The sequence below is a fragment of the Lampris incognitus genome, chromosome 7, assembly GCF_029633865.1.
Source record: "Lampris incognitus isolate fLamInc1 chromosome 7, fLamInc1.hap2, whole genome shotgun sequence".
Lineage (NCBI taxonomy): Eukaryota > Metazoa > Chordata > Actinopteri > Lampriformes > Lampridae > Lampris > Lampris incognitus.
The window spans coordinates 3,221,313-3,235,753 of NC_079217.1; the positions used below are offsets into that span (position 1 = coordinate 3,221,313).

Consider the following 14,441-nt stretch of genomic DNA (forward strand, 5'->3'; position numbering starts at 1 on the left):
AACTGTGACTGTTTCCCTTTAAGCCTGAAATATCCGTTATTTACCAGTCATTACACTAAATTACAAGTTTTAATTTACTGCAAAGTGTAGCATTTTCTTTTTTATTATTTATTATTATTATATTATTTATTTTCTTCCTTTTCTCTCCAATTGTACCCGGCCAATTACCCCACTCTTCTGAGCCGTCCGGGTCTCTGCTCCACCCCCTCTGCTGATCCGGGGAGGGCTGCAGACTACCACATGCCTCCTCCCATACATGTGGAGTCACCAGCCGCTTCTTTTCACCTGACAGTGAGGAGTTTCACCAGGGGGACGTAGCGCGCTATTCCCCTGAGCCCCCCCTGAACAGGCGCCTCGACCGACCAGAGGAGGCGCTAGAACAGTGACCAGGACACATACCCACATCTAGCTTCCCACCCACAGACACGGTCAATTGTGTTTTTGTAGGGACGCCCGACCAAGCCGGAGGCAATGCAAGGATTCGAACCGGGATCCCCGTGTTGGTAGGCAACAGAATAGACGGCCATGCCAGTATAGCATTTTCATAACCACAGTAGGTCAAAGGCCAGTTTGCATAAGGTATCCTGTGGTCAAAATAACGTCAGATTTTTTTGTTGAAAAAAGACCTAAATGATACAGCCCCGACACGTCCGACACACACACAGGGAGGACACACAAACACCACACGCACGAGCTGGAACCCGTCCCAGGACCTTCTGGTTGTGAGACCAGTCCCTCTGCAACGCTTTTTCTTCTTTATTTACATATATGAAAAATACAAAAACAGAATATGTAATTGGAAAGAGAATGTGAAGGAGAATTGCATAAAAACCCTCAGGGGGCTTGAAAAGTGGCGTTCTGCAGACGGCACACAACAAGACACAATTACAGTAATGTGGAACGCACAATATGTATGTATCGATCAATAACTCCAGATGTAGCACAAGACGGAGACACAGTTCAGCACAGCACCCGACAGCAATGCATCCCATAAACACCCGGGTTACAGCGGTACCTCCCATAAACACCCGGGTTACAGCGGTACTGCCCATAAACACCCGGGTTACAGCGGTACCGCCCATAAACACCCGGATTACAGCGGTACCGCCCATAAACACCCGTGTTACAGCGGTACCTCCCATAAACACCCCAGGTTACAGCAGTACCGCCCATAAACACCCGGGTTACAGCGGTACCGCCCATAAACACCCGGATTACAGCGGTACCGCCCATAAACACCCGGATTACAGCGGTACCGCCCATAAACACCCATGTTACAGCGGTACCGCCCATAAACACCCCGGGTTACAGCAGTACTTCCCATAAACACCCCGGGTTACAGCGGTACCGCCCATAAACACCCGGGCTACAGCAGTACCTCCCATAAACACCCGTGTTACAGCAGTACTCGGCTCAGTGTTTTCGGTTTTTACCGAAAAATTCCCAGATTTTTAAGCGGATTTTCACCCGTATTTTATGTTTCCACGGATCCAAAAGTTGTTCCTGTTCGTGTGAGGTTATGTAACAGTGTCCTCTTGTGGCGAAATTCGGCATGCTGGATGGCTTTGAAAAATAAAAACCGAAAACGCTGAGCCTTGTCGACTTAATAAATGGTAAGCGGGCTGCATTTATACGGCACGTTTCTGGTCCACTCACAACACTTCACAGTGTGCGCCTCACATTCACCCACTCTCACACCCGTTGATACGGCGAGGGTGGAGGCTGCCATGCAAGGTGCCAACCTGCTCAGCAGGAGCAGATGGGAGTTCAGTGTCTTGCTCAGGGACACTTCGACACGCTCTCAGGAGCCGGGGATCGACCCAGCGACCTTCTGATTAGACGAACGGCTCTGCCTCTGAGGAGAATCTACAAAACAGAGGGACTTTTCTTCAGAGCGCACCGGTACCGTGACGCGGGACACTGAGACCCGTTTCTCAGCAGTATGTGAGCGCAGTGCAGCAGAGCTGAGGCTGATATGTGGTTCCACTCTCTGTCTGATCTGCAGAGTTTCAACCCAAAGCCAGTTCAACCTGATGACTGTGTCTAATCTGGGCGTCATCTTTGGGCCGACGCTGATGCGGTCCCAGGAGGAGACTGTGGCAGCCATGATGAACATCAAGTTCCAGAACATTGTGGTCGAAATACTCATTGAGAACTTTGACAAGGCAAGTGGATTGTTCAGCTTTGCAACTGGATTGATTGATTGATTGACTGATTGATTGCTGTTGTGCATTATGTCTTGTCAGTGCTTTATGCAAGGTCATTTTACCTTACATCTAGGGCTGGGCAATACAATATTATAATTTATCATCTTTTAATTTTATCAGTATGAAATTTGGATTAGTCACATGGTGATACACAACTTTGTTTTCTAAATCAATGCTTACAAGAATCTATTGTCAAAAATGTCCCATGAAATTAGATTTGAAATATTTGAGATGGTATTGTCTGAAAACGAGTTCTGGTTTATTTTATACTTTACATTACCAAACAGTCCAGGAATCAGGAACATTTGTCGTTTCATTTCATGTACGCCCACAGCAGTGCAACTCACAGACAAAAACACATCCAAACTACAAGAACACACGTATCCACACTACAAAAAAAAACTACAAAAACCACAAAATTACAAAAACACATATATCCAACGTATCCAAAAAAAAAGTTTTCTTTTCACTGTCCAAGACAGCGAACTCCAGCCAGGATGACTTGAAACTGCCAGTCTGCATGGGCTAGCAGTTAGCGTGCCCCTCTTCCGCGTCCTATCAAGCTAAGCTAACTGCTAGCCCATGCAGACTGGCAGTTTCGACAGTCATCCTGGCTGGAGTTCGGTCTCTTGGATGGTGGAATTTTTTAAATTTTTTTAATATATACTGGACATAGGGCAGCACGGTGGCGCAGTGGTTAGCGCGATCACCTCACAGCAAGAAGGTTCTGGGTTCGAGCTCCGGGGTAGTCCAACCTTGGGGGTCATCCCGGGTCGTCCTCTATGTGGAGTTTGCATGTTCTCCCCGTGTCTGTGTGGGTTTCCTCCGGGTGCTCCGGTTTCCTCCCACAGTCCAAAGACATGTAGGTCAGTGAATCAGCCGTACTAAACTGTCCCTAGGTATGAATGAATGTGTGTGTTGGTCCTGTGTGATGGCCTGGCGGCCTGTCCAGGGTGTCTCCCTGCCTGCCGCCCAGTGACTGCTGGGATAGACTCCAGCATCCCTGAGAGCAGGATAAGCAGTTCGGATAATGGATGGATGTTGGATGTATCTTTTGTAGTTTTTTTTTTTTGTAGTTCAATGTGTCGGCTCTTGAACATGGTATTTTTGCATACGTAAGCAGATGTCATGATCTCTTGAAAAATTCCCCATAAGTATTGTGATTATAATATTTTCTTCACCGCCCAGCATTATAATATCCTGCGGGTGTGTTAGTCCTGTGTTGTGAGACTGCCTCATAATGCTTCTGCACCAGTTAACTGTAGAGAGTATTGCTCAGTTGTCTCATTAAGGTTTACAAAGATCTCTTGGGTACATGGTAGTGAGCCGTGTTTTTCTTTTATTTTGGTTTTTATCTGGATCTACAGATCTTCCACCAAGCGCCAGACCCCAACGTGCCACTGCCTCAGCCCCAGAGTCGGCCTGGCTCTCGCCGAAGTAGGGCCATCTGTCTCTCCACTGGGCCCAGGAAGCCCCGTAGCATCTACACCCCAACCCTCTGCCTGGCAGACGCAGAAAGTGAGTACCACAGCAGAGAGCATCACCACAGGCTATCACACCACCGTTCACCTCAAGTCATCAGTGGCCCTTATGAAGTCTCAGACGTGTCCACGTTACTCGCTAGGAACATCTGACCTTCCTGTTTTTTACATTTTTGCATTTTTGTGAAGGTACAGCTTGCATCTGTGACAGTTACACAGAGACTGCAAATCAATTGCTGTTTCAGACACAATCAAGTTACCGAGTATTAGTTCATTTGTTGACACTCTGATGCACATTCCCAGTAAACGAAACATAGAGCTGTATAGTCTCATGATGAAAACATAGGTGAGATGTATAGTCTCATGATGAAAACAGAGATGTATAATCTCATGATGAAAACATAGGTGAGATGTATAGTCTCATGATGAAAACAGATGTATAGTCTCATGATGAAAACATAGGTGAGATGTATAGTCTCATGATGAAAACATAGATATATTCTCATGATGAAAACAGATATATAGTCTCATGATGAAAACATAGAGATGTATAGACTCAAGATGACAAGCTTGTTTAAAGGAGCTTTATTTTCACATTTTCAAACGTTTGCGAGGACTTTACCTGTATTCCTCTGCATGCATGCAGCTGTATACTGAGTATTGGGAGTATACTTAGAGTTTAGGGAAGATAATTCATTTATGGTCCATACATTCCCATTGTCACCATTACAAAGTATAGAATGTGGAGCATATTATCTCATTAAACATTAATAATAACACTTATAATGATAAAGTTATACATACTCTTGTTATTGTCTAAAATTAACATATATATATATATATACATACATACATACATACATACATACATACATACATACATACATACATATATACACACACACACATACGTATATATGTGTGTGTGTGTGCTGGGAGACAGTGGCCCTGGACAGACAGAGGTGGCACTCCACAGTAAGGCAATCGAGAGCAGCTGTTGAACAAAAGAGACAAGAAGCCTATGATAAGGCCCACCATGCAAGAGATAACAGACCAACTCAAACAACATTTGTCTGTGACAAATGTGGACAATACTGTTGCTCTAACGTGGGTCTGATGGCCCACATGTGTGCTTGCTGAGCTTAAACTGCATCACAGTCATCATCATTTTGATGGACTATCGAAGAATATATGAATCCAGTTAGTCAAGTAAATTGTCTATGAGACAGTGCAAGCCTGTTTCATGCTATAAGCAATCATCAGCTGTCAACAATGTTTATATATATATATATATATATATATATATATATACACATACACACATATATATATATATATAGTTTTATATATATATATATCTTTGTTTAAAGAAACACTCAACAGTAGGGAAAGTGCTCAGCAAATGAGTAAAATAACCCCGTGAGTCAAGTAAATTCTTTATGAGACAGTACAAGACTGTTTCGTGCCATAAGCATCATCAGCTGTCAGTAAAGCTACTCAGGAAAGAACACACCATCTACTGCCTCGTCATGCACATCACGTGCACAATGTCCAATGGGGAAGGGGGAGATGTAACACTCTAAAATTCATATATATATTAAATATATATATACACACACACACACACACACACATATATATATATACATATACATACATACATACATACATACATACATACATACATACATACAAGATTGATATAGGCACTATAACATAGTTCTGCATCATCCAATAAAGTTCACGTTTTGAGAAATTAGTTTCCCACATTTTTTCCTCCCTGGCAAGTGGTTGTGGTATCAGCAAGATAAGTCACTGCTGTCATTAGAAATAAAGCGCGATGCTACGGGCAGAAACCACTGCGGCATGAGGCGGATAACACCATCACGAGGCGCGGTCCATCCTGTAATCACTGTAAAAGCACGTTTTCAAAACAAATGTCATCTGCACAGCATGACGGTGACTTCCTGCTGCAGCAACCACAACAACGCTCTCTCCAACATTACTGCCCTGATGGTCTATTTTCAAGGTTATATTGCGTGGGTTGTATGAATTAAGTGCAACATGTGTACATTGTGTATGCTTTATTTGGATATTGCTGTCATTCATATCATGGTCAGTGTTTGAGTCTGAGAATACGATGGTATGATCAACATGACCATCATCTTATATAACACGACTGAGGCTTCCCACTGTACTGATAGTAACCCGCTCACTAACATAACAGCTTTCATTATGTTTTCTCATCACTTTATTTGGGTATTACTGTTGTTCATACCATGGCCAGGGTTAATGTTTGAATCTGAGAATACGATGGTATAATCAGAACAGATATTATCCAAATGAATCATGTCATCTGTGTGACATTAAGGGGCGGTCGTCCTCTCTGAGCCCTGAAACAGCGGGTACCCAACTCACCCAGCAGGTTTTAATGAGAATCTTGAATGTCCGCTCCCTGGCCCCTGCATAGGTGACACTTTCAGCAGCAGTCCCGGCAGCACCCCCATTGGCAGCATGGAGTCCCTGTCCTCCCACTCCTCTGAGCAGAACAGCTCCTCCAGAACGGCTCCGCGGCGAACCCCCTCCCAGCTCTCCAAAGGACCCAAGCCCACCGTGTGCCTCAGCAGCCCGGAGTCCAGCTCCAGGGAACACACGGGACACACAGATGGGGAATCAGAGGACGCCCTGAGCCTGTCCTCAGTCAGCAGCAGTGCTGCCAGGCCGTCCCCGGCTCCCAAGAAAGCCCCTCACAGCCGCGCTGACCTCAGGCCAGCGCAGCTGAACCGCTCCACTACGCCCTCGCTGAAATCACTGCATATCTCCGACGGTGAGAAACGATGAAGCTGTGGCTGATAAGCAAAGCAAAGCCGTGGTTTGTCTGAAATCGGTTTATTGATATGGGGACCATTTGTCCCCCTTGAGGTAGTTTAGTGAAAGGATTTCTCATGACAGTGTTATCACCTACAAGGTAAAACCACAACCGGAATTAGAGTGTGTTAAAACTACGATGTGAAAGTTTAAAACTAAGCTTTGGGGCGTCCGGGTAGGGTGGCGGTCTATTCCACTGCCTACCAACACAGGGATCGCCGGATCAAATCCCCGTGTTACCTCCGGCTTGGTCGGGCGTCTCTACAGACACAATTGGCTGTGTCTGCAGGTGGGAAACTAGATTTGGGTATGTGTCCTGGTCGCTGCACTAACGCCTCCTCTGGTCGGTCGGGGTGCCTGTTCAGGGGGGAGGGGGGACTGGGGGGGAATAGTGTGATCCTCCCACGTGCTACGCCCCCCTGGTGAAACTCCTCACTGTCAGGTGAAAAGAAGCGGCTGGTGACTCCACATGTATGGGAGGAGACATGTGGTAGTCTGCAGCCCTCCCCGGATCAGCAGAGGGGGTGGAGCAGAGACCGGGACGGCTCGGGAGAGTGGGGTAATTGGACGGATACAACTGGGGGAAAAAAGGGGGGACAGTTTTCCAAAGATTTGAATGACTGTAAAAGCTGCTTAGTACCAAATAATGTTCGCGGTGTAATTTTTTGCAGCGTTAAAAAAACATCCACTTCAAAGTTTCTGATCACGTCTTTAAGAGATTTATCACGCCCCTTGCAGAGACTCAGATCTGACATTTGCAGCTTTGCATGCTGGGAGTTGCTAAATCTTAGATGACAGGTTATATTTTGTCAGAGCACAACTGAAAAAAGTGGAGAAAATATGCTTGCCAATGTCAAATTTTTTTTTTAAATAGTTTCTTTATCCTATAGTCTCTTTATGGACACGCCTTTTTTTTCTCCTCAAATGAGCTTACTTTTTGTCCATTTCTTGACCTTTCCATTCAGCATTTTCTCATCACATCTTCAGAATTTGCAAAAGACACATAGGCAGGATATTTTTATCCCATTTATTTGCTCCTCTTGGGACTCTGATTTATTTCTCTTTGGCCAAAACAATATTCAACCTAAAACAAAGGTTATCCTTATATTTGCTCTGTTGGTCGCGTGATGATAATGCAGCATATTTTTAGAAGCATAAAATAAGGATATCCCATAGAACATGCTAGCACCTTTCAAGTAGGGGTCGATGTGACTTGTCACAGGCTTACATATTAGTTACTACTGTAAACCTCTCATAATTACCTCAGACATTATCTCACACTTGCACTTATGTTATGTTCATAGAAATCTAAAAAAATAAATAAATTCTCCCCCTTTTCTCCCCAATTGTACCCGGCCAATTACCCCACTCTTCCGAGCCGTCCCGGTCTCCGCTCCACCCCCTCTGCCGATCCGGGGGGGGCTGTAGACTACCACATGCCTCCTCCCATACATGTGGAGTCACCAGCCGCTTCTTTTCACCTGACAGTGAGGAGTTTCACCAGGGGGGCGTAGCACGTGGGAGGATCACGCTATTCCCCCCAGTTCTCCCTCCCCCCTGAACAGGCGCCCCAACCGACCAGAGGAGGCGCTAGTGCAGCGACCAGGACACACACCCACATCCAGTTTCCCACCTGCATATACGGCCAATAGTGTCTGTAGAGACGCCCGACCAAGCAGGAGGTAACACCGGGATTCAAACAGGCGATGCCCGTGTTGGCTGGCAAAGGAATAGACCACTATGCTACCCAGATGCCCCCAAAATCCAAATTTTTAATATAACCCCACCCACTCCCCAAGTCAAAATCCCTGCATGTAAAAACTCACTTGGAATATAAACTGATTCTAACTCTCATTCTCAGTCCGCGTCTTGTTGTGTTCTTCCTCAAGGCCGTAGGAGCTGCTTGGGATCGGTCCAGAGTCTTTCGACACCGGAGCCCAAAGAGAGTCCAAAGCCTATCGGCCACCCAGACCTCCCACCTAAACAAGTGGTCCGCCGCACGACGGACAGCACATTCAGCAACGGCTACCAAAGACCGGGCTCAGTGTAACCAGTTCAAACAAGACTCATTATTATGCCCTACTGATGCCATTTGGACGCACACATTTATTCCAGTTGTAAAATTAGTAATAACAATTTATCACTCATTTTAGAAAGTGACAGACACTGTAGAAAGCATGAAAAGAAATGAATATGTGCAACATGCAGTGTTCATCATGAGCCTTCAGACAGTCCCGCATCTTCAGATAACCATGCTGGATATTTTTCTAGTTGTAGTTAAGGGCTAGGTGTGTGTGTACCATTTCATCTGACCCTACAAAACAACTCCAGGTCAATTAAGGTCAAGTAGTTGTGCAAGGTTCAGCGCAATAGTTCACATTCCTCTCGGTCTCCCTTTCTCTCTGTCTCTTGCTATTTCCTTCCCTCCCTACATGTCTCTTTCCATTCCTCTCCCTCTCTCAATTTCTGTCTCTCCCATTTCTCTTTTGCTGTCCTCCTGTCTTCCCTTGCCCTATCTCCATCTCACCCTGTCTTGCTCCACGTCTCTCTCTCTCATCCTCCTCCAGACTCCTCAGCCTCCCTCTCTGCCTATTTATGAGCAGTGAGAATGCTCTCTCGGACCAGATGATGTGTGCTGAGATTTATGTCTTCTCCCTGTGGTGGGAGAGCTGGCTGTAATTACACCCTGCCTGCTCCGGGGTTGATGTGACCCAGCAGCAGTCTGCGCTAATCCTCCTGGGACTGATAGATTGTTTGACTTGTCCTGTAGGAGAAGCCAGTCACATGATTTCTCAAGTCCACTTGTTTAGCACCCAGCCCAGAAACCTGTGTCTGCGCGCACACACACAAACACACACTTTGTCAAGTGCGAAGTTCCTGTGTGCCCTGGGTCAGCTGCATTCAGCTGCATTCTTGCAGTAATGCGCTCCGATAAGACGGCGCAGCTCGGAGGAAGGAAACCTCCCAGTCGGGGCGTTGTGTCTTTCACCTGGCTGTGAACAATGAGGAGTGCAGGGAAAGAGAGAGTGCTGCTCCATATTGCCTCTGACTGGGGTTATGTTGGGTCAGTAAGGCTTTCGTTTCTGGTTCTGGCTGTGTGGGACATTTCAGAGAAAGTGGTAGAACAAGCAGGAATAGATTTGCATGCAAACATTTGGCCATCTAAGTAGAAAAAAATCATATCAGGACATATATGACATATTTAACATTTTGATGCACAGTTACCTTTTTTTTTTGACTGCACATTTTAGAGAATGAAACAGAAAGGATTAAAGCAAATATCAGAAATATTTTGTAAGTCTGCACAGTGTGACCTGAGTTCCTGTTGTAAAACATTTTTCATTTGTGATGTCATTTCCTTCAGTGTACGTTTCACAACTGCAGATGTTAGTGGCCTCCTTGCTCAGATCAGTTGGAATGAACTGTTTTTTTTCCCCCAGGGTTGCTGCGAGAGCGCTGCTGTTTGAGAACGCCTCTTCCCAGCAGTCTGCTGCAGGAGGAAGGTAGGACACCAGGCCAGTTTAACCTCCTGTCATTCAACTCAGATGATTTTGATCTGACAGCAAAATGTTTAATTTTTTTTGTTCCATTGTGTTGTATCCTTAGAGACGCTAAGGCAATGTATTCCTGTGAGGCAGAGCACAGCCATGAGCTCAGCTTTCCACAGGGGGCGCACTTCTCAAATGGTGAGTTTGGCTGAATAAAAAGCAACACTTTCAGTTTGTTACTGAGCGCTGTTTCTCATAAGCAGAAACAATATTATGTGAAGACTGTATGTATGTATGTGTATATAGATATTAAATCCAGTTAGTCAAGTAAATTCTGAGACAGTACAATATTACATAATTGTAAATATATATATATACACGTAAAAGATGGACTCCGTCTCACTTTCACATAAAATTAAAGATCCACTTAAAATAAAATTAGTTTTATGATGTTATCGTATTGTTTAACAGATGGTTTGTTAATGTAGTTGCCCAAAATATTAGTTGGCTTGTAAAAATGTGACCAAACCGTGGAAATTTATCCTCCTGGATGTCAAAAATATGAAACCTTTTCAGAAAACCAATCTACTTATGGTAATAAATAACATCATGTAACACCCTGATTTTATTTGAAAGTTAATGAATTCTCATCATAAGTCGGTCTGTTTTCAAACAGGGCAAGTTGGCAAGGTAGCTAGCTAGTTATCAATACAGAGTCTTGTGAAGTCAGGGTCACGCCCCTAAGCCTGCTGAGAGCGTCCACAAAAACAGTTAGAACAAATCAAATGATTCATCTTTTTTTTTCTCCCCAATTATCCCACTCTTCTAAGCTGTCCCAGTCACTGCTCCACCCCCTCTGCCAATCCAGGGAGGGCTGCAGACTACCACGTCTCCTCCGATACATGTGATGTCACCAGCCACTTCTTTTCACCTGACAGTGAGGAGTTTTGCCAGGGGGATGTAGCGGGGGCAGGATCACGCTATTCCCCCCAGTTCCCCCTCCCCCCTGAACAGGTGCCCCGACCAACCAAGACACATACCCACATCCGGCTTCCCACCCGTAGACACAGCCAGTTGTGTCTGTAGAGATGCCCGACCAAGCCGGAGGTAACACGGGTATTCGATCTAGCGATCCCTGTGTTGGTAGGCAACGGAATAGCACTATGCCACCCAGACGCCCCCAAATGATTCAAAAAACAGGTGCCTTGATAGCATAGCGATCTATTCTGTTGCCTACCAACATGGGGATCGCTGGTTTGAATCCCCATGTTGCCTCCGGCTTGGTCGGGTGTCCCTACAGACACAATTGGCCGTGTCTGTGGGTGGGAAGCCGGATGTGGGTATGTGTCCTTGTCGCTGCACTAGCGCCTCCTCTGGTCGGTCGGGGTGCCTGTTCAGTGAGGAGGGGGAACTGGCGGGAATAGCGTGATCCTCCCACACACTACGCCCCCCTGGTGAAACTCCACATGTATGGGAGGAGGCATGTGGTAGTCTGCAGCCCTCCCCGGCTCGGCAGAGGGGGTGGAGCAGAGACCGGGACGGCTCGGAAGAGTGGGGTAATTGGACGGTACAATTGGGGAGAAAAGGGGAGTTTTGTTTTTTTTTAAATGGTGAAAAAACAACACTCCTAACATTAATATTCCACCATAAAACTGAGTGAAGGAGACTCACCGGACTGGATCTTTTAAGACTTGGCAAATTGCCAGCATTATATGTGTACAGTAGAGTGTAAATAACTGCGCTTTTAGTGTTACACACCCCCATCTACATTGCTAAATTCCAAGTAGCCTTTTTTTTTTTTTATTGCCTCTTGCATTTTCCATCATGCGATGACTTGGCAGAGCAGCCAGGTCAGGGTAACCTCGTAATGGAAGGCACCAGCGCCTGTTCCCTGTTAACGGAGACGGCACAGCCAGAAGCCAGCCCCAGCAAACATCAACAAACTCTCCCCACCATTAAGACGGCATGCAGAACACCTTTACTGCCTTCTGTATTGATGGGCTGGTGTAAAAAAAAATGTTGTTGTTGCCCCACACACACATCATCTTATTCGAGGAAAACCCTTGGGAGAGCAGCTCTCTCCTCTGCGTAGTTTGATTCCTTCTGTCCCGTTGATGCACCTCTCAGAGGGACGTTACCCAGTTCCATGTGCAAGACAGCAAACCAGCTCTCTGCAGTTGAAAGAGCAGCCTGGCCCAGAGGGCTCCCGGGATCAGCTGTTAAAGTCAATCATTTCGGTCAACAGGAGGGTCCTGCGTTATTTGGGAGTTTTTTTGTTGTTGTTGCACTTGCTGTTATTATCTATTCAGCTCTAGATTTGGAAACACTGACGGTTGTCCTGTGTGGTTTGTCTCCCTGTAGTCTACCCTTCTGTGGAACCGGGCTGGCTCCAAGCAACGTACGAGGGGAAAACCGGTTTAATCCCGGAGAACTACGTCGTCTTCCTCTAACAGGCCGCTCACAAGGAGAAACTTTTTCATGGTATCCATGGCAACAATATTGTGCGATGTCACTGACTGTTGTGAAGTTCCTGTCACTGTAGGCAACAAACACGAATTTTCTTCATAGTGCTGATTTGAAGTAGGAGGCCCAACAGTGCAACCAACGACTGTTGATGCTTAGAGGTGTGATTTTTTTTTATCAAAACACATTACTGCTGTCTGTACTTACTGTACTGAACATTGCTTTGGCATTTTATATATATAGCCTTTATCGACAGATTGATATCTGATCTATCTAAACCAAAAAAAAAAAGAGATTATCCGACTGCACTGATTTTTTTTCTCACATCTAGTATTAATGTACAGCAGAATCATAGAACAATCACATTCCATATTTCTAGCTTTATTCTCAGAAATATTTATGTCTCTTTTATTCTCTTACCTCCCGTTCTATTAACACCCACACATTCATCAAGTCGCTAGTGCAGATCTTTAAAGTTTCATCGACAGTTTTGTTCACAATAATAGTCATGTCATAAAATAAGCTTTAAAATTAGAATACAGATCTGCTAGAAAAGCAAGAGTAGCTCGCACCTTAACTTCCATTTTTTGGCCAGTGATCATTGTTCCACAGCAGAACCTGTTCACTGACCCAGTAGACTTTCTGGCTGTCGTATATGGTACTGCTAATGACTTTTTCTGTAGCTATCAATCAGAAAATATTTATCTCTTATCACTGTGCATTACTATAAATTATCACGTTATATTTTTATTGTGAAACTTTTTTTTTTTTTTATGCAACGGTGAAAAATTCTGTGTGTACGAAACGGAGCCTTCAACTGCAATGTCTATTGTGTTACTGTTCTCACTGGTACACTGGCGTACTACAAATGACAACGGACTGGACTGAAGTCAACCAAGCTAGACATACATCGATCAGCCAAAACATTAAAACCACCTGCCTAATATTGTGTAGGTTCCCCTCGTTCTGCCAAAACAGCTCTGACCCATCGAGGCTTGGACTCCTCAAGACCTCTGAAGGTGTCCTCTGCTATCTGGCACCAGAACATCAGCAGCAGATCCTTGAAGTCCTGTAAATTGTGAGGTGGGGCCTCCATGGATCGGACTTGTTTTTCCCAGCACATCCCACAGATGCTCAAATGGATTGAGATCTGGGGAATTTGGAGGCCAAGGGAACACCTTGAACTCTTTCTCTTGTTCCTCAAAACATTCCTGAACCTTTTTTGCAGTGTGGCAGGACACATTATCCTGCTGAACGAGGCCACTGCCATCAGGGAATACTGTTGCCATGAAGGGATGTACTTGGTCTACAACAATGTTTGGGTAGGTGGTACGTGTCAAAGTAACATCCACATGAATGCCAGGACCCAAGGTTTCCCAGCAGAACATTGCCCAGAGCATCATACTGCCTCTGCCGGCTTGCCTTCTCCCCATAGTGCATCCTGGTACCATCTCTTCCCCAGGTAAACAATGCACACACATCCGGCCGTCCACATAATGTAAAAGAAAATGTGACTCGTCAGACCAGGCCACCTTCTTCCATTGCTCCATGGTCCCTTTCTAACTCTCACGTGCCCATTGTAGGCACTTTCGGTGGTGGACAGGGACATGGGAACTCTGACCGGTCTGCAGCTACGCAGCCCCATACACAGCAAGCTGTGATGCACTGTGTGTCCTGACACCTGTCTATCATAGCCAGCACTAACTTTTTCAGCATATTTGAGCTACAGTAGCTCTTCAGTGGATCGGACCAGACGGGCTAGCCTTCGCTCCCCACGTACATCAATGAGTCTTGGGTGCCCATGACCTTGTCACCGGTTGTCCTTCCTTGGACTACTTTTGGTAGGTACTAACCACTGCATACCGGGAACACCCCACAAGACCTGCCCTGACTCAGTCATCTAGTCATCACAATTTGGCTCTCATCAAAGTTGC

The 14,441-nt window shown here is 45.5% G+C and overlaps 1 protein-coding gene across 6 annotated transcripts in view; it reads left to right on the top strand.

Annotated features, from left to right (window-relative positions):
• Positions 1–13,545, top strand: part of LOC130115561 (rho GTPase-activating protein 42) — a 121,927-nt gene extending 108,382 nt beyond the window's left edge. For 2 of the 6 annotated variants that reach the window (XM_056283265.1, XM_056283267.1), the window contains 7 exons: positions 2,006–2,165; positions 3,575–3,725; positions 6,147–6,515; positions 8,446–8,602; positions 9,997–10,059; positions 10,163–10,242; positions 12,406–13,545. In XM_056283265.1, coding sequence (XP_056139240.1) covers positions 2,006–2,165; positions 3,575–3,725; positions 6,147–6,515; positions 8,446–8,602; positions 9,997–10,059; positions 10,163–10,242; positions 12,406–12,494 — 1,069 coding nt within the window. In that variant the 3' untranslated portion in view covers positions 12,495–13,545. Of the gene's footprint in view, positions 1–2,005; positions 2,166–3,574; positions 3,726–6,146; positions 6,516–8,445; positions 8,603–9,996; positions 10,060–10,162; positions 10,243–12,405 lie in introns of those variants that run through there. The other 4 variants (XM_056283266.1, XM_056283268.1, XM_056283269.1 and 1 more) reach the window with 3 other exon arrangements.
• Positions 13,546–14,441: the final 896 nt, after the last annotated feature.